Below are 24,359 nucleotides of genomic sequence, written 5' to 3' on the forward strand. Positions count from 1 at the left end.
TCTATCTGAAGGCGATTGGGCAGAATTCAGCCATCACAGCTGTACTCATCTCTTTTTAAGCTTTAATAGATTAGAAGTTAAAAGAACAGGAGGGAAACGATCTCTTATCTGCACTAGAATTAGGCTTGCTTAGCATGTTTACAGATTGATAATCTGTTTTTCAAATGTAGCTGTTCGTATGTTTCCTTTCTATAGGGAGAAATGGCAGGACATCCAGTTGTAAAGGTTAACTTTTGTAGAAGTAATTTGCTGGACTAGAATGGAGGACTGCAACTCTTATGTCAAATGCAGCAAAGTCAAGCCATCAGTGAATTTTGTCCTTCTGTGCTGTGCCTGTTTTATGAGAATAATATTTCTTAGCTCCATTTCTCATAACCACCTTACAACCCCTCTTCGCTTGACCAATAAAAAATGTTTTTATATTAACCAACGACTGGAGTCTGAGGTACCATGATGCATAGTTTGTCAATTTGTAGCCGAAAGTGTTAGGCTTCAGAGTTCTGTCACTCAGCACAACAGACATTTGCAGACTTCTACTTTTTAAATTGAATTACCAGTAATTTTGAGTATAAATCCTTGGCTTTTTTTTTTTTTAACAGATTGGACAGGTTGTAGGTTGTACTTTTGCTCATCCTTGTAAAATAAGAATAATCTTTTGATTATTAGGGTGGTTTTCTAGAACTTCACTCTTTAGCTTACATTTTATTTAAAACAAACAAAAACCAACCACCACCAACAAAAAAACAAGTACAGGTACTTATACTCTGAGGTGCTTCTTGAATTCCACACTATAAACATACAGGGGGAAGATAATGGTCATACCTAGGTAGGACTTGCTGTTTACAAGTCCTTTAGACAATGTTCCTGGCTGTTGTAAGCCAAAACCTTGATCCTGTTAACCAAAATGAATGGATCTATTTGTCATCTTCAGAAGAACAATTTTGCAGGTATGTAATGGATTCCTTTTTTTGTGCAAATAAACACCTGAGAGGATGGGAAAGTGAAAATGGAATAATCAGTGCAGTGTGTTCCAGCTAGAACTTCTCCTTCAGTGTCGAAGGACAGCTGGAGACTGGACAATTCTGGGTGCTTTCTTCAGCAGATGTTTTGTGTTAACCAGCTGCTTATTTGCTGGAAGAAAAAAAAAACAAAACAAAACAAAAACATTTAAAGATTGAAACTGTAGTGCATATTTCTTTCAGTGCTGGCCATGTAGTTCTTGTAGAAAACGTGTAGTCTTAACTACAAGTTTTAATTCCCCACAATAATACCGTTTAAACTAGATTTTTTCAGATGCTTTTCTCAATAGGGCTGAAACTTTTTTAGGAGCCATTTTTTTCTTTATTGTAAATATGAAGTGAACAGAACTATAAACCCTGCTTGCACACCCCTCCCCTCCCTGTCCCTGTCCTCAAGTGTCTATATGCTGCAGTTGAAAAGGAAGCACTGTACTCGAGTTGCTCTTGACTGTGACCTCATGTTTCACTGCACTTCTGATAAAGATCTGCTTGGCTGTAAGGGCTGATGAGAAGTGCTACTAGGTATCTCTGACAGAAGAAAGAAGATAAATGGCTAGAACATCAGCTTCCTTTCTCTGTCAGCCTTGCTGAGACAACATAAAGCAGATTTCGTTCCATCTTAGATCCAAACTTGAGATGTTTCCACTTAAAAGCAGTGTGGTGTTAGGTACAAAAAGTGTTTTGCCTAAAATCTGATGCAGAGCTTAACAGCACTCACGTTTGTGGACGGGGCTAGTAACTCTTTGAAGAATTGTGCCCAGCAAGGAAACAGTCTACAGTCTGTGCTTGAGATGGCATTTTAAAGAAAACTTGCATCCACTTTAGATCTTGGGCAGGGTGGTAATATTTATGTGTCTTCACATACACATAGAAGCAAATGGATTATTTTCCTGTGAGAGCCAGAGATGGCAAATAGCAAATATTTTCAAAGCCTATAATGAAATAGGGAATTACCTCATGTTATTGGGCACATCTCCATGTCTGCGTAATGGGAACTAATTGTGTTCTTGTTCTAGAATACTTCGTTATGTTGTGGTGTCAATGGACAATATAGTTTCCCTGTGTTGTTTTTTTTTTTTTGTTTTTTTTTAAATGCAGGGCATCAATTGAAATTAGTCTGTCACTCAGTCCATCAGTTATGTGCAAACTCACCAAAAATAAAAATTTCAAAGAGCTCATTTGAATCTTGCATGACAGAGATAAGGATCACATTTAATCTTAATAATTCTGATGTCAAATTATTTTGAACTCATGGTTGACCTGTTTTAATTGGGTACCAAAACTTTTGTTTTCCTGGTTCAAATTCATGACTAAACTACTGAACTAGTCATGAGGTTTCTTGTGACCATTTCATACATCTTTTATGGTCTGTATGTGCTTTTCAAATAGCTACTCATTTTCTGAATAACACCTTCAACTTTGCCATCACTAACTAAAAAACCTAACAGGTAGTTTAAGACATAATGGTACTGGGATCATCTTCTTAGACCAGTAGCTCTCCAGAGGGCTTTTGTTTAGGAACAAATTCCTCTGCTAATTCCTTTAGTAGCAGATTGTGGAAGTTAGTACCTTCTGTATCCTTTCAGCTGAAGTTCAACGTAGAGGGCAGAAATACTGTTTAGTAGGATTCAAAGTGACTTTTTATAAATAAAAACCATCACATTTACACCAATGGCTAAGTCACTGTTACCCCCGAGACATTTTACTTAAGTAAAACCCATGCGTGTAATAAAATAATCTCCTGGTGCTTAAGGAGAGTTCAAAGAATAGTGCTGATGAAGTGGGTCAGTTCATGAAGCAGTAGGCTGAGGGTGCCAGCTGTGAAGATGAGAACTGTTAGGGCATATGGTGGTTCCCCTAGCTGGGCTCTTGCTGATAAATCCAACTCTTAAAATCTGCTGTTATCTTTCTGTTAAAGCATGCAGATGAAATGGTTTTGAAGAATCTCTCTTTTCAGCTTGTTGGTAGCAACTGGAGTTTAAGACCGACCTGATTTTGAAAATCAAATTCCAAGAATGATAGTCTTTTTATCCTCTAGAAAAGTCCATCTGGAAGTCTTACCTTCTTACTGGAAGTGCACACGACATGTATTCTGAATCAATGCTGGAGGAGATGGCCTAGCGAGGAAGAGAACTGCAGGGCTTTCAGTGTTGCTGCAACTACCTGGACCAAATGTTCATTTTTGCCTTGATTGCAATTGGAAGCTGAGATTTTTATCATAATATGTATGTTTGTCCATACAAGCATTTTTTCCTAGCATCTTACTTCAAAACGTGTTCTTAGAAGGTGAATTATTTTCTCCATACCTTCGTTTGTATGGTTGGACTTGATGATCTAAGAGATCTTTTTCAACCTAAATGATTCTATGAGTTTCCTGATCAAGAGGAGGGTACCATACAGGAGGGAGAGTGGGGAGAACAACTTGGAGGCTATGAATTGAAATGTGGTTGAGGACAATTTAAAAATACCAGCACTCATTACTCTTGAATAGAGTAAAACTCCTACTCTACTCATTAGTTATCTCTTGAAGCTGTATGTATCTAGCGGATGTAATGAACAAGCAAGGCAATTTCAGCAGCAATGAGAAAGCAATATATTCCACAAGAACTCTTGCTAAGTTAGTTTCACAGCCTGGCTGCTTTGTAAAGGGAGATATTGGAGCCTTTTTTCATAGGAGTGCTCCCCATCACCTGGTAAGGGCATAAAACGGTCCTTAGGCTTGCCTTAAAATTTAATTTTCAACCAAAAGAAAGGCCAGAGTGCATTTGCTTCTGCTAAAACAGTTGCGATGTGTTTCAATTTTGCTAAAAGAAAGCTGACTTAGTCTAATTCTGAGTTGTTAAAGCTTTTCCACTGTCAGAATCTGGAATGCTGTGGACTAATGGTAGAATAGAATAAGGCAAAACAGAGTACAGGGAAACAACGCAGGATGACATACGAATTCTGTGCATTGTCTTGAGTTTTTTTCTGCTATATAGTATGAAGAAGTATTTCCCAGATAAAAAGTATGTGAAGTTGACTTGGTTAGAGAGTACAAAGCATTTTTCTAGCACATTCCAGCTGGTGTTGGCAGTGAATGGTGGACAAGGGAAGTGTGTACTGTTATTATAGTAGGCTTGTAAGTGGTGATTTCTCAGGAGACTAGACCAGAGCAGTCATGTGGACAGTCCATCAATTCTTCTTTCATTTGACAGGGAAACAAAAATAGTTTAGTTCCTTACGTTTGGCAAATTTAGTTTTGTGAGTAGTAGAGAGGCCCAAAGGAGTATCTCAGTAGCATTTCTCTCTTAGTTTCCTCTCCAGGCATTGTGTGTAGCTTGGAACCAGCTGTAGTCTCTGGTGCTTTTTGCCAAAACAATCCTTGTGGGATGTAGAAGACATCAAGAGGTTGGGTTGAGGAGGTTGGGTTGAGGATGGGGCACACTGGCTGGGAGTAACGGTGGGATGGAGAGCTGAGCTAACTTGTGTGGGATTAGGAGGGTTACCTGTTTGTTTATAGGAATCAAAAAACATCATCAGTCACTAAACATCCTTTTACCACTGTGCACTGTACACTTTTCATCTTGAAAAGGTAGTGCTATTGAGGGTGAAAGTGTTTGCATGCAATAGGATGGAAGCAGTATTCCTCTGACAACATTAGTCTGAAGAGATGGTGTTTTGAGCTGCTTTCTCCAACTTGGCTAGCTGCTTTCTCATGCCTGTTTTCAGTATTAGCTGAAATCTTGTTGTTGTTCTTGTTTTTGTTTAGTTTAGTCTTTATCTTAGTGTATTTTCACAAAAACACCTTTCTGATTAATTTTCATTGTGAAGTTGACCTCACAGCGTGCTCTCAGTGCTATGGTACTTTAGAAATACATCATGAATTCAAATCGACTTGGAGAAACTTTCAAACAGCTATCAAATCAATTCCACTGGTCTATCAAGAAAATGAAGGAAAATAAGTTGTAGCTTTTTCTAAATGAAGAAAAACTTCGTTATGTGAAGTGGGATAGTACATATTTAAATGGAAACATCCAGGGGACACTTGAATGTCTAAGTGTTACACAGGAGATTTTAATGACTTGGGTTTTGCACTTGTACACACAAACAAAAACCAACACGAACAACAAACAAAAAGAAAAGCACTTCTTAGGCCAGTGAGAAGGGTATTTTTGAGGTGCATAGGCAGAAGAAGAAGGTAATGTGACTTTTTAGACAGAAAATTACATTTTTGATAGCAGTCATAATAAGTACTCTGAAATATAAATGACTGTTTAGAAACATTATCTGGTTCCAGATTCGGAGTAGTTTCTTGGTTCAAAAGTGATCATCAGTTCTCTCTACGTAGCTGGGCATGCTTGCCACAGCATTTTTAATCTCATTTTTAAGTGGGGGTGAGGGGGGAAACAAAGAAAGCAGAAGAATGCACATACTTTTAAAAGAAATGTTAGAAGTTGCAGTAGATGCACGTTGGAGGGCTGGAATATTAATCAGTATCATTAGCACAAGTCCTGAAGTCTTGAAGGTAGTCCATGAGTCCTCGATTTAGATGTAGACAACTGATGACTAATAGAAATCATTGTAAAATTAAGCCTTTGATCTGCTGCAACTTGAATGTTTCCTCTTTTTTCTTTTCTTTTTCTTTTTTTTTTTTTTTCTTGTATTTTTATTTACATATATAAATAAAAGCTTGTGTTCAGCTCTATCTTCAAGGCCCTGCAAACTGCATGGGGAGACCTAGTTTTGCAAACAGCACATGCAGTGGTTTAAAGCTTTGCTGCACACAGAGTTTGAATGTGGGAGATGTGTAGTGGCTGCTTCATCAGTTATTACATGGCAAGGGGATGTTCAGCTGTCAACGATGCAGAGCTGAAAGTTTGGTAGGAAATGTTTGAGCTTTGAGTTCACCACTCAAAATACTTCTATTTTGAAGTCGCTTCTGAAAATAACACATTAACAGCATGTCAAAAATAGCAGTAGAACAAAATGAAGAAGGTTGGAGAAGAAAGATGGTTGGAGAAACAAGATTTACATCTAACTACAGTCTTAGGGGTCAAGTAGATGCTTCCTTTGCTCTAGTTCCTCAAATGGTAGGCACTTATTATCCCTTTTCACTCGTAATAACATTTTTTATTTCACCCTTTGTTTCTCTTAAGTCAATAGTATTCAGATAAGGTTCATTTTATTCCAGCCCAAATACTTATAGAGAGCATGAGACAGCAAAGGAGGTAGAAGGCTAATGGATTTGGGGGTTCAAGAGTTCTGCCTGTAAATGAGTTCCTTAATTCTGTGTGCAGTGTTGAGCTAATTGCACCTTCTTTAAAATGAGCCTTTGAGCTGTCCTGATCTGAGTAAACGTAAGCTCTTCTGATTACGAGGACAGCAGAACTGCAAGATTAACGCTTTGTAATGTTTCAAACACAACATTTTAATGTAACTTATATCTAGGTTGCTAGTGACTACCGGAGCAGGAGGAATGATTCTGCGAGGGCAGAAGATAGGAATTCAGTTGTTTTCTGCATCACATCCTAATTCACTATTTGTAATTTGTACCATTGTGATATTTTTCTTCTATCACTTATTCTGCTTTTTCCTCGTGCTGCGGCCAGTACGGAAATGCTGGGAATGTTGCATTCTTAGAGAATTTCCTCTTCCACCCCCCTCTCCACCTTGTTTTTGGTTGCCATCCTACATATCAAGACAATAGTGAAGCTGAATCGGGTGCTGTTTGTTGCCTAAGAGACCGCAGCATCAAGATAAAACCTGGTTAAATTCTGGAGGTGTTCTAGAAATGTAAAATCTCCCATTTAAAGCTGCTGTTATCTTATGGAGATAATTAATGTCTGTCAGCCGTAGTGAACCATGGTCAGAAAGTGGTGGTTCATCCCTAAGGTCAGTATATTTGATAGATAAGCAAGCTGTGCTATCGTTGTGCTTAACTTCCTGCAGGGTTGCTTTGCCTACCAGATTCTGATAATCATTTAACATCCAGGAAAAAAAAAAATGCAACAACAACAGGGTTTTAGTTAAACTGATAGTTGATGAGTAGCTTCCAGCCGTATCTTTTCAGTCTTTCTCTCATTTATGATTCCATACTAACAAATCTAAGCAACAAGTGCATGACAGCCAGTAAAATGTTTTCTTCTTTCCCCATTTTCTGCCTTCTGTCCTAGGAAAACTTTGTTGTTGGGGCTGGTGGTGGCAGCGACATTTATTTATTTATTTTTATTTTTAAACCAGTGATAACTTAAGCAACCTTTCGTTTTAAACAGCTTAGGTATGAATATCGTGCCACTCTCATTAGCATTGCATACACTGCCTACTTAACAAAGCAGTTTAGCATACAGTCTCGAAAGCCAGGTATTTCTTGTGCTTGCTGTCACATGTAGTGAAATGAGTGCCGTTACCAGTAGAGAAACCCATCATTTGGCATAGAAAGATAGTGGGTATGACCTCTGCGGAGAGAATTAAATTCTGTCTATGTACATACCCATTAATTTGCTCTCTCAATCACAACACAGTTACTGAGCTTAGCTATGGCATTATCTGAAGATGCAGGAGTGACAAGGCCTTATTTATAATGTCTGTGGAAGAAACCAGGTGATCTTGCTAAGACATGTTATCTCAAAGCCTTTTTACCCCCAGGCTGAAAGACTGTAGAATAAAGCACAAAATGCTGTTGCAGGTACAAACCCAAAGCACAGTCACTGTGCACACTGGTTTGTGGCAGGGGAACCTGCGCAAACTGGCCGTGCTCCACCATCAGAGAAGCTGGCTGCATTCTACTGCAGTTTCTTCCAGTGCTCATCCACTTCCTTTTCAGACGTGTTCCTCTCAAGAATATGCTGTCTTCTGGATTTCTTACTGTGCCATCGTGCTGTCTCAAAATATGGATTGCAGCAAGACATTTGGTGTGGCCAGGCTACCCTCCAGAAAGTAACCTTTAAATCACTGCTCCTTTTGTTTTCTGACTCATCTGTGATTTATATGGACTGTTAATGTTTTTTCTTGCTGCAATGGCTGTAAGAGAAAGTCATTCCTGTGCTATTGAAAATGGAACAGGCTCTTTCTTCTACAATTTTGGACCCCTTGTTCTCAGCATTTCCAGAAAGAAAGCAGCACCTATATATATTTTATCCTCCTGGCTGACTAGTCTCTTCTGCCACATCCCGAGAAGCGTCCAAGTCATTTTTGTGAAACGCAGAGATCTTCCTTTATTCACAAGCCCACAGTCCAGTAGATTTGTTATGCTTAATGCTAATTCTTGAGTCATAGAGGAATCCTTCTTTAATATCAGGCTAATCAGTGCTAGTAGGATTGGACTCCGCAGGATCATGCAACTGCTTTCGAGCCAAGTAGTTTTTATATATATGCAAAAAAAAAAAAAAAAGTGTTTTTTTTTTTCTTTCTTTCTTTTTTTTTTTTTTTTTTTTCCCAAATCTTAAGATTCGATATGAAGAAGCTTCCTGTCGCTGTGCTGACTGGGAGCATCTCATTTATTCCATTTCTGTCCTCTGTACGCTGCTTACACTTCTACAACTTGGCAAATATCCTAGCCCCAAATCCTTGAAGCCATGCTGGATAACAGCCACTGTAGTCAGCTGAGGAATAATGTGCTTTTCATGCAACATGCTCAGGGAAACTGTGCTGCATGATAGCAGCTGTAGATTGTAACTTTACTCTTCTGTTCAACAGTAAAGATTAATTCTTAGGGCGATGAAGGTATTTCTATGTCTGGGCTGTAAAACAATCTTGATGACTTGAACTTCAATTTTGGAGTTGTCTGTAAGTATTTACAGTAGCTGCTCTTAAAAAGCAAAAGTAATAAAGATTGAGATATGTGATCTAGGTTTTAGCTATCTTTAGTTTTAAAATGCTGAGCACAAGCTCCAAATTTGCTTCATTAGATATAAGTGGTAAACGCTTAGCATTTAAATACGTCTTTTTATTATTACTTTTAGAAAACATAATTATGTGACTTAAGGTTTAGAGCAAGTGTATCTTCTGATGTGAGCAAGTGCCTATGTATCAGTAGGAGGAAGTTGCTTAAAAATACTGAACGTAATTAGAGCTCCAATAAAAACAGCAATCAGTAGAAATGTAAATGCGAAGATGAGCTGCAGTGAGGGACAGCGGGCAGGCTCACAGTCCAGCAGTGGGTGGGAGCAGTGCTGTACTCATCTGACAGCTATGCGAGGTCTGAACTTGCATTAAAACCTTGTCCATGGGAGGTACCACCTCCGCGTGCAACATGTGCAGCAGCAGCAAAGATTTCTCCCAAGCTGTTGCATACAGAATCATCTGCTAAACTGTGTTGCCGGATTTTTCAAGGCACGTGTGTGTTCAACAATACTTTTTCTTCCAATAATCAAGTACCCAGCAGAATTTTAGGCTACGTTACACAGCTTTTGCCATATTGCATGACAAACTTTCTCCTCCACGGTTCAGTTTGTTGGACTTGTTATGAAGTATGCCCTGCACTGTTGCAACTTTCAGCGTAGGTTTTAAAGACTGTTGTGAAGGGGATTTTTTATTTCAGCGTGTCTTTGCAATACCAAGAATGTGCCAGAGCTCCCCGGTGTGACCAAGGGCCTCATCCAGCCTGCACAGCCCCTTCAGCTTGCTGTGCCTGGATAACTTGGTTTTCCACTCAGGTGGCCTTGCAAGGTGCGAGTAGAGAGATTACCTTTTGCTTTACAAGGTGAGGCCTTCCAAAAAAAAAAAAAAATATATATATATATGTATTTTTTGATTACATAGTGACTTCTACAGTTGCTCTTGAAGCCTGCATCTCAAGATTTGGTGCAAGTCTTTGTTTTATCATAGATCATGGTTAAATCATTTACCATAACCGTACCTTGGATTTAGAGCTCTTTGTTATCACGTTTCCCCTTTTACACAGGGCCCTTTGCGTGAGAGTTGCACTGCAGAGTGAAAGCAAAGTGACATACCCATGCCTGACACTCAAGCCCCTTACCTCAGAGCAAGTCAGAAACACGTACCACATACCCATGTATACATTAGTCATAAACTGGTCGTGTCCAGCAGACCACAAATCTTAAAACATGCACTGGCAGGTTGGTTTGGCTGTGCCCTAGAGCTTCCCAAGGCAGCATGCTGGCAGAGAAACCAACCCTGTTAACTCTTGCCTGAAATTTAGACTTGCTGGTTTTCTTCCCCTTGATGAAAGTCCCAGAAGACCCAGTCATCAGATCCTAGGCTTAGTTTATTTTTGTCTTTTTGTTTCAAACTCAATGTTTGTGAGACGTATGAGACATTGTGAGACATAAGGATGTGGGGTCTTAGGGACTGAATAAGTAGAGAAGAGATGAATAAGTATTTTTAAAATTCTTAAATGGTCCTAGATGACTTGTAGATTTGTCTTCAACTTGCCAAAAATTGAAGGGTAACCCCCTTATTCAGCAAGAGTCAAGCCTACGTTGCTACTTCAGTTCTTGTTTTCTCCTCAGGGAATTTAAAGCTTTCCTCAGCAGAGGAATGAGGCAAATGTAATTATTTATTTTGTAGTGTGGACCTCAAATCTGATTAAGAAACAAAAACAAAACAAAGCAAAGAACCTCTTTTCTACTTCCCTAAGGGATAGTAAGGAAAAGCACAGTTTAGAGGATTGTAATTTTTTATTTGAGTTTGTAGAAATGAAAGTAGAGATGGAGTTGTTCTGGAGCCTTTGGTAGAAATTTAAAATAGCATCAAGCTTCTGAGAGTGGATTTTGTATGAATAAGAAATTTGGAATGTCTGCCATAAAAAAGAAGAAAACAGGAAACTAGGTAGTGTACTACGTGACTTGCATACTGATATGCAAGAAACACACGGCAAAACAAGGAATTTAAGCTATTTACTACTTTGTATAATTCAATTTTTTTCAACACCATGAAAACCAAAGAATTAGTTTAGGAAATGCAGTAAGGGAACCAATGAAAAATAATACCAGAGTCTACTACATAATCAGAAATCTCAGTCCTTGGAATCTTTAACAGAAAGATCTGAAACTTGAAACTTTGCAATGACTCTTCCCTGTCTTTCCCTCCATTCCAAAATGACTCATTTTTTTAAAAAACAGGATGTGAATGGAAAGAACTAAATAATCTTTTCCATTACTTGCAGTTTAACTCTGCAACATGTCTATTGAATTACTCCGATTTTTTTAGAGACACCTTAGTGATTAATTATTTAGTTATTTTAACAACATTTAACGGTTTTATCCTAATGACCTGATCTTCAAAGGTCATTTACCCATGACTGGATAGAAATCCAGACCTACAACACAAACAAACAAACAGAAAACCCACAGGTGACTTGAGCTTTTACATAAACAAGGGCAATCATTTTAAAGACCTTTTTAACAAAGTACAGGTGGCTTGAATGGATGAAAGATGCTTTAAAGAGCTAACGCATTTTAGATAGAAATGACTGCTAACCTTTGATACATGTTTTCTTTCATCAGTGGATCACAGAAAGATGTGCATTAGTGGGGTTATTGCTAGCTGTAGGCTTTTGGAAGGAAAATAGTTCATAATGGGAAAGAAAACTTCAGGAAAAACACTGTAAATGTCTTTTTAAAAAATGTTCTTTATTTCTTCTTTGTCCTACTTTCTGATGTTACTTTTTCTTCTGTTTCTTTATTTTTTATTTTTTTTTACCCTGGCAATCTCTTTTTGTGTCCTTTTAGTTTTAAAATACAACTAGTTACATGAGCAATTCGGAGTTGAGGAAAACATGTAAAAAAAAAAAAAATAAATGGGTGGGTATGCCAAATTTGCTGCCTAGAATTGTCTTTTTTTTTTTTTTTTTTTTTTTTCTTTTTTTCTTGCAGCTCCTCCACGCTCTTAACTGATTTTAGTTCCCTTACACACAACTTTCTCATTAATTTAATACTAAAGCACCGTTGTTTGTTTGTTTGTTTGTTAAATGATGGAATTTTATACCGGTTGTTAGGAAAGATTTTTCTCCTTTCTTGTTGACTGTGAATTGCAGTTGCATTTTTGCCTCATATGTAGTAGAGTTTGCATTACATGTTCCCAAAGGACATTAGAGGGGCAGTTTCAAGAATACCTACTGCTGCTGTGTAGTATTTCCATTCCACCCAGTCCTACCTTTCACACACTCCCATACCCATCACTGAGCTGTGCATTTGAAGCATCTTTTTCACACTCATGAAAGGAGAGAAAAACAAAATTACTATGCAGTCTGTTTTACACATGCCATTATTAGTCACATAAACTTCAGTTTCATTTCTCAAGTGATGCTGAGCTCTTTCAACTGCCATTAAAGTAAATCAGACTCCTGAGCGCTCATCTTTCAGCTGCCACTAAATCTTTAGAACCCACGTCTATAAAATGGATGTATCAGCCTACTTAATGAAATTGTGCGATGAATTGACATGTATAATAAGATGTCTGGCTGATCAAATTTACTGATAAACACACATTGGATGACCCCCTGGCATTTCTTGGCTTATTTTGAGAAGCACTCTTTAAAATCTGTTAAGAAATAGCCATATGCTCTTCAGGTAAGACTTTTCTGGAGTCGTATGGTGGTTGTCCTTCACAGCAGTTTCTTCAGGTTTGATAGAAGTAGTTTATAAAATGGGAAATTAAGAAGGAAGTCAAAAAAAAAATAGTTTGAAGAGCTTGTTGAAGATGTCTTAAGATCAGTTTTGTACAGATAGTCCCGCACTGGTAGGCCAACAGTATTTGGTTCAATTGTAGCAGAAAGTCAAGGTCCTCCATCTATATTACTGATGTTTATTCCACTTGAAATACAGTGAATACCCAATCTCAGGTCAGCAGAACGCTTCTAATTCACATACTTCTCATTGATTTTTTATTTTATTATATATTTTTTTTTGCCTTGCTCACAGGTTAATATTTAGTGGCTTTATAGTGCAGTTGCAAAAACTGTGTATATTACCTTGCTTTAAATTTGCTGCTGCTTAGATTAGACTGCTACTATTACTTACCATTGCTGCAATAAACCTAGGTCTCACTACTTCTACTTTATATATATATGCCTCTGATAAAAGAAGAGATAAGGACCTGAAACATTTGTCTTTTGGCCAGCTACAGATAAAACCCCTACTTAGGAAGGTGAACTGCTGCTTTTGTTTTCAGATTTACTTTTTGTATCAAAACCAAAACCAGTTACTTGTAGTTTTGGCTTCACAGAAATTTCATACGCTCAGATGTCCATTTGTCTCCATTAAATAATGAACATCAAAGTCCCCGTTTTTGCAGTTGGACACCCACAGCATTGGCTTTAGAAAGATGAATTGCACATATGGAATTTGAAACTGAGACCTTTGTAATGACCTGCACATAATGGTTACATGAAAAGAGGAATGTGTGTGATACACAATTTGTACAGTTCAGCTACTTGGTACAGTAAATACTTGAGCCTGAGGACTTTACACAGCTGTTCCTAAATATATTGTGAAGGACATGTTTTTTCCAATAGACCACAAAAAACTGTCAACAAAAAATCAATTTGAAGTGGAACCGTGATATCCTTTAATTTGGATTTCTTTCAGATTTGTTTTTGAGTAGGTGAAACTTTAAGAAGCTATCTTGAAGCCTGAGGCCATTTCATTTTTATTTTCAAAACTATTCTATTTTAACCCATGTGTGTCTTAATCTGTAGAGTATCTGCTTGAATATTTGAGCTCAGTTGTGTAAAATTTTACAGAAGTGCCTGATTCCTTGTCATCAGAAATTCTGCAGAACCTCGTGCTATTAGCCAACATTTGAAATGTAAGAATTTAGTGTAATTTAAGCATCTCTTGGAAGTAGGTACTTTCAAGTTTATTATAATGTCTAAGTTTTGAGAGAGATAAAAGTCTCATATTGGATGATAAAACACCAAGACCAAATTTAACTTCAAGTAGGCATTGTGAGGAACTGCAACTCCTATCTGTCATCTTCAAATGCTTTCAGTTAAATTACTGTCCTGTAACAGATTCTCTAATTAAATCAGTATCTTTAAATAGTAATTTATTTTATAAATTAATATATGTTACTTTGGACCTTATCTGATAGAGTGAAGGTAAATATAAACTAAGTAAGCCTGGTGATACAGCCTGTAATTAAGCCTACATGTCCCTGTTTGGACCAACTTTTTTCCAACACAATTAATCTTCAAGAATAAAGTTTATGTAATAAAACAATGTTAAAAACAACAACAACAAGAACTTTAAACCTTTTATTTGAGATGACATTAATGTTATTTCTCAAAGCATTGTGGTGTGGGGAAGCTATTCTTTCTGTCAGGGGCATGGATTTTGTTATACTAATGGAAATCAACCTGAATTTAATGAAATTACAAGGCTTTAGGGAAAAAAAAAAAAAAAAGAAAAAAAAAAGTCTTTTAGTATGCACATCAGAGGCTTCTTAGACGTCACTGACTTCCATGAAGAGCTTTCCTGCCAGAGTTTCTTTTCCAGCTTGGGCTAAAGAAGACTTCTGTGATTGCAGCTATAGATGGCTACAATCTGCATGAGCTGACCATGGGCCAAGTGCCTGGTGTGAGAGCTGAACACTTCTGTGGGTGGGTTGTCCTTGGTTCCCGTGAGTCTAAGTAATGTGGAGGTGAAGCCAATGGGTTTGAGTGTGCAGAACTTGGACAAGTGTCTGTAAACGTGGTACCAGAGGCCACAGAGGTTAGGAAGGAGTCTAGGACTAAATGTTACAGTAAGGAATGGAGTAGGGGACAGGGCCTGGCCATGGGAGGAAAAGAGATCAGCTGGCTGAGAAGTAAGGGAGTGACGGGTCAGAAAAATGTAACGTCATGTAGGATTGAAATGGGAGGAACTGAAATTTATTTGGACAAAGAGAATGGGAGCAAAAGGTGGTATGAGGTGAGAGAGAAATGGAGATACAGTGTAGGCAGAGAACAGGGACAGGCTGAGTAAAAAGGACTGGGGAGAAATAGGTGGAACTGGAACCAGGAGCAGCTAAACCTATAGACAAAGTAATAATTGTAGACTGGGATTAGAGGGAGGAATTCAGACATGGAGCCAGAAAGGAAGGAAATCAGAACAGTTAGGCAAAAAACAATTGTGAGTGTATTGGGTGAGAATACAGGCATGACGGTGGGGTGAGAGGCACCAAACAGCCTTGCTGGACAAATACATTGGTTCTGGGAACAGTATTTGAGGAATAGAGTCGGAGACCAAGGGTCAAGACTAGGGTGAGTGAGGTTTGAGACCCAAGTTTATGTTGGAAGGAGCTGGACAAAGATGACTAGATTGGGACCACTGTGAAGGATTTTGCATTTCTGTCGTTCACCCTTCAGATGGGAAATGTTCTGGTAAAGTACTTTGTTCCCATTTACTACTGCTGCAATCAGAAACACACAGTTTGAAGATCTGCAGTGGTACCAGTTAATGGTACCATCTATGACAAAGTCATTTAAATCCCGAGATGGTCACAAATTTAGTTTGTGGGTTTCAAAATTCTGAGTTCATTGTTTCCTGTTGCTTCATTAGCACACAAGCTGAGGAGTCTACGATAGTTTAAGTTAATTTTAAAAAATGTGATTTGAAGTGTTACGTTCTTGGTAATTTTCAGCACTGGGAAAAATCCAATATTCAAAATTAGAGGATGCATTTGACTTTGATTTCTCATTTCCTGCCCAAAGAAGTTTCCTGAAGAATTAGTTATGTTTACGAATGGTGAAGTATGCCATCAGCAAACCTGTAAGGATATTGGTAGATCTGTGTACAGAGCAGAGTCTGAATAGCATGCAGTAAGCAATGCCTGAGGCAATGCGTAGAACAAGAAATGAACAAAGCAGTCAGAGGCTAGCTTGTAGGGCCATTTACGCCAGTTGTGGTAAGGCCTAATGACAAACTGACGTAAGGTTCTGACGTATGGCTAAGTTGCAGAAAATAGAAAACTCATTTCAAGTAAAAAGGGCAAAATTATAATGGAAGGTTATCCAAGTCACTCCTTCCCTAAGCTTGTCACGACTGTCCTCGATTTTTCAAAATTTTTTTTGTTTTGTTTTGTTTTCTTTTTTTTTTTCTTGTGTGTGTGTGATGCACATAAATGTATTCAGACTCTGTTTAGTGCTTTAAATGCTAAGCTGTTCTGGGATTTCATTCAACCTTAGCACTGACAAATAACATGAGTCCTTAATCATGTGGGTGAAGGATGTGAGCCATGGCAGGTTTTTAAAGACAGCACAAAATTTAGCCCAGCTATTACATTTTCTGGATCGATAGAGAGGCTTGCCTGGCTCCTATCGTTCTAGCTGCCAGTCTTCCATGCACAAATACCCAGGCTGGGTGAGGCGTTATATTTTAATAAGGAGGAGCGTATAAATAAATTCTGTGTGTCTGAACTTTTAAAATGTCGATATCACATGCTGCTTGCCTTCGTCTGAGCCTTTGAAGATTGCTAGCAATGCCTGTGCTGTTCAGACAGCCTGTGAGAAGCATTTGCTCTGAGACACAGCACCCGTGTCGGCACCTGAGCCTGAAAGGTTGGAACTGGCCTGGAAAGTCAGGGATCTCAGTTCTAAATCTGATCTTACCAGCCACAGATGCCTCTGTATACTCATGCCCTGAACATTTGAAAAGCCTTTTTATCTTTTTCTTTATATTTTTTTCCTTTGTGTAATGAGAGTGTTGCTTTCCACCTTACCTTTTTTCTATGGCTGATGAGTGCAGATTAAATATTTGTGTTTTCTGTGTATCTTCTATTCTTGCTTTGCAATCAAGCCTTTTTTTCTCTCCCTTTGCTATGCATTAGTATTTTGATGCTTGCCATAGTGTTAGTGATCAGATGAGAGACCAAAGTCATCTTAATGCTGAAAAGGGAAGGCGTACTCATTAAGTTCCAAGTGGTTTTAGCTGTAGCCCATCTGTAAGATAATTGTAGAAACTCTCTATCAAAATCTGTTTCAACCTATTTCAGTTGAAAGGGAAAATATGATATGCAGGGCACAGCCTGTTTGGGCTTCCCACGTTTTTACTATTCATGATGAGTGTGGTATCTGTTCAATCAAAAATTATTTGGCTTTTTTTGCCTGGCACTTACTTGATAGAGAAATGCTGTTGATCTAGATGTGGAATCTGTAGATTTTAGCATTAGTTTCACAAAATATTACATTTGACGCTGGCAAGTAATGAAAACTGTAGTAATCAGTGGGATTCTAATTAGCAAAATAAGTTGTTCTAATCATCTCATAAACCTGCTCTTATGACTGGTAGTGCCAAAAATTATTGCTTGAAAGTAGTCTTATCTTAGGCCACTGAAGGAATTAAAGTGAATTTAATTCTGTACGTCAAGTTGCCCACATATCCCAGGAGTGAGGTTCTCCATAGGCAGCCAGCAACGCAAATTATGCTCCCTGTGGCAGGAGAAAACAACATGCTTCTGCTTGTCCTTGTCTGTCTGAAGTAAATAGCTTGAATCTAGCCTTGTTTACACAGGGGTAATTTGAAGTGTATGTTAAAATCAACATAATGAAAGTGAAATTGAAGTTCTCCAGCAGGATTTCTGTAGTTAGGAGCCTCAGCGGTGTGGGTAAATGGTTGCTCAGTTGCACAGCATCCAGCATTTCCAATGGAGCAAAAATACCAGAAGCGAAGCCGAGATATCCCCATTCCCAGTCTTCTGTTTTAATTGCTGAGTCACACCCCCAGCATATAAGTTGGACAAAAAGGATATATATACATGTGCACAGTATTATGATAAAAGAATAAAGGCTGTACATATAAATATTGTTTCTCTTGAATTCCTGATGTCTGCCTTCCAGCAGTCAAGGACTACTTAGGTAATGACAGGACTATATCAGCAGCCATCAAAATATATAAGCAAACCCTTTCAGAACTGACCTTTTCAGAATGATTTTACATGGAATTAAACTCTAAAAAAAAAAAAAACAAACAAAAACAAAAAAAAAACAGCTTTGAAATACCTCAAAACTGCTCAATCCCTATGTTTTTAAAACCCTTTCGGACATGCTCATCAGTCATGAAAACTGATCATCTTCAGTGATTTCTAGAATGGTTTTGAGAGGGGCAGGGAAATTATGGTGCTCTGGAGGAGGTGAATCTCCATACCCAAGGGGGAGAAATGTCATGGAAAAGCAATCTCTACAATTACCAAAATTGTATAAAAATTACACTCTGTAGCTTTTAGTGAATTCTAAAGCCCTATATAATTTTTGATATATTCTAGTCTTGTAGTAATACTAAAACCTTGACCCGATTTTTTCAGTGGTCTCCATTTCTAACAAGGTACAAGGACTAAGCTTTGACTGCCCGTGAGTGTGCGTTGTGCTGTAAAGGTGTTGGTCAGGGCAAAAAGGCAATGCTGGTATATGGGAGACCAAATTTCTCAGAGCATGCGCCTTGATGAGAAAAGGAGACACACTGTCAGTAATATTGATCGAGCTGATATTCACTAGGCAACAAGTCCCAGCTGAAATTTGTATGGAAAATGCTGGATGTGAGAAATGTGATGTTACTATGGAAATGATTTATTATCAGCAAAAGGGAAGCTTAATGGAGCCAAGCAACTGATAATCTCATTTAAGGCACATTTCTGGTTCTGGAGTAAAGTCTTGAGAAAATGTAGCTGGTAATGTGCATGTTTGCCTAGCATCACACTTCGAACCTATGAAGGGGTGCTGATTTGCTGCTTCACAGTTCTTCGTGGACAGAGAATGTATTTGGCTAGGATTCAGCTGATTCACCACTCAAGAATTAACTGCTGAAATGAGATTTTAGTATTTTTTATGTTGGTTGGTTGGTTGGAGGTTTTTTGTTTGTTTTGTTGTGTTTTCTGCACTAATATTGGGTTTAATACCAAATACCTGCGAATGGTCAGCTTGGTAGGACATATGCAGCTGACCATTTGTTAGGACATGTGTTAAGTGCAGTAAAAAAGGGGATGGTATTTATTTCATGATGAATCCTTCTCCCTTACAGGAATACAAACGCAAGCTCGCCAGAGTGTCCCAAGTACGGAAAGAACTCAGGTCACGCATCCAGAACCTGCCTGATCTCTCTCGACTTCCCAACGTCACGGGCAGCCACGTACACCTGCCGTTTGCAGGAGACATCTACAGTGATGATTGATTAGAAGAACGCCCTTCCATAACCTCTACTTTTCTGTGAAATGAGGGGTAGGTCAGACTGATTGGTACTCTTGTAGTATTATTTTTGTATATTGTTGGAGAGTGTCAGTAAAATACTCTAATAATTTATAAAAAAAAAAGGTTTAAAAAGTTGATTTGTTTACTATTTTATTGGCGAGTGAACATAAGGGTACATTTATAAAAAGTGTCGTCTGCATCTAATACATTAAAGAATGGGTAATTATCTTTTGTACAGATTTTGGTTGGGTGCGCTGTAAAAAACATGCTAAGATTTTTCCTATGTACCCTATATTTAATGTAGATCAACATGTAATCAAAGCATACTTCTAACTTGAGACATTTCAGTTGCTAGTGAGGGAATGAAACATGGAAATCAGAAGTTTATGTCTGCAAGAAAGTTAAGACTATTTAATGCGAAGTTAAAAGTAATCCTACTGTCCATTACATTTAAAATACCCAATCTCAAAGCAAGTCAGGTGGTTTATTTTGAAGTAAATGTTAGAAACCAGTTTTGTATTGGAAAACATAAATCATGTTACACAGACTACATCTTTGAATGACTCAAAATGTTGCAATATGTTAGTGTAATTTAAAAGTCAGTGTAAGAAACTATACAATTGACCATTTTAATTAGGCTTCAAAATTGGAACTTTTCTTGTTACAGCTGCTTAGTTTCTAAATTGAGGGACCATTCATTTGTACTCTAATCCGTTTCTGGAACATCCATCTCCATCTAAAAAGGTTAATCCCAGAAATGCAAAGCCATTTTACAGCTTTAATTAAATTGAAAGGTCATTCTCTGAATGATCCCAATTGTTAAATGTCCATTACTAAATCCGACAACCCTATACACAATCTATACATGCAGTAGCATGGTTCAGCCAGGTTGTAAACAGTATAGAAGCTTTGGGCCAAGCCACCCCCCTCCACTGAGAAACCCCAGAGGCCAGTATAGGCTTCCAGCCCCCCTAGCTCCAGCAAACATTTCTAGATCTTGATGGTCTTCTATCATGAGGAAAGGAGGAGACAGTTCAGGACTGTGTATAAGTTAAACCGTGGAAATTTATTGCTGAGTGGTTTTTTTTGTTTGTTTGTTTGTTTGTTTTTTTTTAACAACCCTTTGCATGGCATGAATGTGATATTTGTTTCAAGGTAGCCAAACCTGTGAAAATTCCTTGTTTCTATACTATGCACCAGCTTTTAATTTCACTTAAAAACCTAAAGATATAGACAGGCACCTAAAGGATTGCCAGAAAGCTGAGGCTTTTTGGTCAATTGAAATTAGGCACTCAGTTGTTGAGGAGTGATTTAAAAATGTCTACCTGTACCCTTTGGCATTTAGATAACCTTAAAAACCTAGTCAGCAAGTGTGTTGAGTTGGATGGATCATCTGAGTATTTAATGATAACATTTTGTTCATGGGTTTGCACTTGTCAGACATGGTTTTGCGTCATTTAAGTTCAGAGGTTATGGGTCTAACACTCCTTTTCACATGAAAGCAAACTTTTAAAAATAATCTATACTTGTTTTCAAAAACTGCAATCATTCAGAATAGTCCTGGAGTGAAATTGTTGAAGCTAGGTAGTAATTTGTCACTTGTGTTTGACCTCTATAGGGGCAGTCCCTAGAATACTTGCTGTATTCTACGTGAAGAAAGCTCTGTCTCTTTAAAATAGTCACACTTACATGTAAGCACCCCAGTCCAATTAGCTTTTCTCACAGAAGACATGAATGAGACCTCAGTTAAGTAGAGGAAAATAAGTACAAGCTTTGGCCTAGCATTCCGTAGTATGCAATGTAGAATATTAACGTCATCAAAAATTCTGACTGTCGGGTAGGAATGCTGAAAATATCTTACCTGAGCTCACTGACTGTCTAAAATTTGTAACTATAATTAATTCAGAGGAGTGTTTCTTTAGTTCAGATTTAATATGTAAAAATAAGTAACACTTATGGCCATCTTTTCCTCTTGCATTTATGCTAAGAAAATGAACATCCAGATGCAGTTTACATATTAAATATTTCTGTTCTAATGTGTTAAAACTCAGCTCATAAATTTAGAAATACATATATGTGCATTACTGCTGCAGCTAAAGTTCAGCTTTGCTAAAGAATAGCATCAAATTAGTTATAACAGTGCAATCCATTAAGAACTATAAAACAAATCATAAACCAAGAAGGAATAATAGTGCATTTATTGTTGAATCTCATTCAGGGATTTCTGAATTTGTTACCCAGACATGATTCTAAGTGCAGTGGCATGGCTTGCTTAGAGTCCATTGAAGGATCTAAGTCATGGATACTCAAAGCTGTAGGGAATGTATTAAGCTTAAATAGCTTTTTGCTACCATAATTAAGAACAATTATAAAAAATAAAGCTGAGTGCTGGATTTCCTTGATCTCTCAAGAGAATTAAAAAAGACACAACACTTACTTCACTAGGCTCGTTTTTCCTATTCATACCATTATCTTTGTCATAATGTTGCTTATCTACAGATAATGTAGAGCTGATGAAAGAATGAGGAAAAATCTCAACGTTTTCTTGGTGTATATAAGTTTTAATTTTGAGAGAGTGCTATTTTCTGGATGTATTTTTTCTTTATTGCGATAATTGTTTACTTCAAGGAGTATTTCATAGCTGGGTTTTTGGAAATTGTCTCTCAAAATTCGTTTGGAAAAGAGGACTTGCTGAAGGGAAATGTCACTCTTATAGCAAGTGTTATATATTAGTGGCTGAAGGGTACTTTTTTTTTTTTTTTTTCTATGGGAAATGCATCATGTATCAACTAGTTAGAAGATTTATATTGTAGCTGTAGTAGTATAGCAAGAGGTAACATGGTACGATACAAATGCAGCCCTGTAGTGTCAAAAGATACCTCCAAATTCTCAGGTTCCAAAGCTTATTGCATATACGTCTGACATCTCAGGAAGAAAAGAGTCTGGGTGGGGAAAGAGTGAGTGCTTGGGAGCTAAAAGGGGGAGAAAATGTCTGAGTGGAAACGAGAAGCAAAACAAATGTCAATGCTTGTCAAAACAGAAATCACAGTGTGAAACTGTGAGCAGCACAGTAATTACCTGTAGCTGGGGTGATACAACAGAACTGCTTTGGGGTGTTGCAACACTGGGGAACTGTGTGTGTGTACCCTGCCCATCTCTTCTAACATGGTCTGACTGTACCCAAACCGGAATGCCCACCTTACAAATTACATAAATAGCATCTGAACATTTTGCAGCAAATAATAATAAGCATAATAATCCGATTATTCGCTTCACTATATTGCACTTTTATTGAGCATTCTTTGGAAAAAAAATAAAAAAAGACAATCCTGCAGCTCTTTGCCATATGAGAATGCTTACCTTGGAGGTCACTGGGACTGCTTGTATACTCTGGGGGCTGCAGGATCAAGCTGTATTTTTGCAAACTGTTTTGAAAACTACCCAGATCATTACCCCACTTCTCCAGTTTCAAAAATAAACGTGGAGCCCTTAGTTACAAAAATAGTCGTTCTTAGAAATTGTGTTTCATTGCTCCTTTTGAAAATTAAAGCATACACTGCAGTAACGTTAGTTTGTCTGTCTCACTCAGGTAACGTTTGTAGTAATACATTGAAGCACCTCAGCTAATCCCTAGGAACACAACCCAGACTACATGCTTAATATGTATTTTATCTGAGTAGTCTTCTGAATGTCAAACTGAGAGCTTTCATTATAATAAAATTACATTCCTCTATTCCTGAAGTTTAAAAAGACATTGTTTTAGTATTTTCGACAGGCTAATATTCCTCTCCTGAGCCAGTGGCAGCTCAGTCTGGTAATTTAGTGATTACCCAAAATACATACTTGGGATGCGGTAGTCCCCTGCACAGATGAACATGGAGATCATGCGTAGGCTTGATTGGCCCTCTACACAAGAGCTGGGTTTTGAAACGTGAACAAACTGATTCCTGGCTTTTCTACTGTGGAAAGGTTAGTGAAATAGCAAACCAGCATGTCTAAAGTGTGACTGTTACACTGATAAATATTTAGGGCCAGTTCTGCTTATTGCTCATGCATATAATCACACTGAATATTCCTGCAAGTAAAGAAAGCAGATTCAAATGTACTGTCTGGAGTGGATTTTTATTTTTTTTTTTCATTTTAATGAATGACCAATTTTGTCTCAGCTCCTATTTCAGTGTGTCATTTATCTTGATTAAGTAGTAAATCTCTTCCATCGTGTTATTTAGAAACCTAATTCTGATTTCATCTTTACAACATTTAAAGTATCCTACTAAGCATGATGTTTTTGTGGGAATTTGCAGAAGTTCAATAGCACTCTTGTTACTTGTTTGCAACAGAAATAGACTCATTTGTTAAAAGCTAACAAGAAAAGTTTGAAATGTAAAGATGTTTCATTATTGTGCTCTTCTGACAGATTGTGTAATCCTTGTGTAATTTATGTCCTTAAAATAACACCTGTATGTATGCTCTTTCATATTTAATAGAATAAAACATTGTTGTAAAAACATCCATGAAATCACTGTTTATTGCTTGCATATTCGATCTCATTTTGTGCATTGGTCTTAATGTAAGCTGCTCCCTATACCTAAGAGGAAACCAAAATCACAGAGCGACGCTGAGGAAATGATCAATACTAATTTTGAAGTTTGTTACTCTCTGTATTTGTATTTTGTACAATAAACTGAAATTTTTCAATGAGGAAGCAGTGCATTAAGAAGTCTGGGGTCATATCTCTAAAGCTGCAATTTTTTAAAAAAGAAATATTGCTGATATACCATCAGGTTTGGCCAAGTTTTTTGTCACTTTGGGAGGGAGGAAGGGTTGGGTTTGAGGTACCGTTTGTACTGTTCCAGTCCAAGGTTCCCAATATACAAAAATGTGAAAATGTCTCAAAATGGTTTCAAAATAAATAAGCTTTCACTGAGGTGGTTATTTTAATCTAATTTTTTGTAACATTTTCAGCATGGTGTTATCATCCTATTAGTATCAAAGGTAATGCAGTATAATTGCATGAGTAGAATTATATGAGCTGGGAAATACTAACTCTCAATCCATAATTAAATACTTGTACCCAGAGGTGCGTGCCTAATAGTGAAACTTCCTGGGTTTGCTTTACAAAGTCTTGATAAAATTCTGGCCTCACTGGTATCGGTGCCTTTTCTTCTTGACACAGAGAGATGTTCTAGCTCTTCACACGTAAATGAGTAACGCTGCATGGCAGGTGTTTGGCAGGGGGG

The 24,359-nt window shown here is 37.7% G+C and overlaps 1 protein-coding gene across 1 annotated transcript in view; it reads left to right on the plus strand.

The window, feature by feature from the left end:
• Nucleotides 1-24,024, plus strand: part of RPRD1A (regulation of nuclear pre-mRNA domain containing 1A) — a 42,835-nt gene extending 18,811 nt beyond the window's left edge. Inside the window, exon 7 of the mRNA XM_032180799.1 lies at nucleotides 18,953-24,024. Coding sequence (XP_032036690.1) covers nucleotides 18,953-19,102 — 150 coding nt within the window. The 3' untranslated portion in view covers nucleotides 19,103-24,024. The remainder of the gene's footprint in view (nucleotides 1-18,952) is intronic.
• Nucleotides 24,025-24,359: the final 335 nt, after the last annotated feature.

The sequence above is a fragment of the Aythya fuligula genome, chromosome 2 (genome assembly GCF_009819795.1).
Source record: "Aythya fuligula isolate bAytFul2 chromosome 2, bAytFul2.pri, whole genome shotgun sequence".
In the NCBI taxonomy this organism is placed as follows: Eukaryota; Metazoa; Chordata; class Aves; order Anseriformes; family Anatidae; genus Aythya; species Aythya fuligula.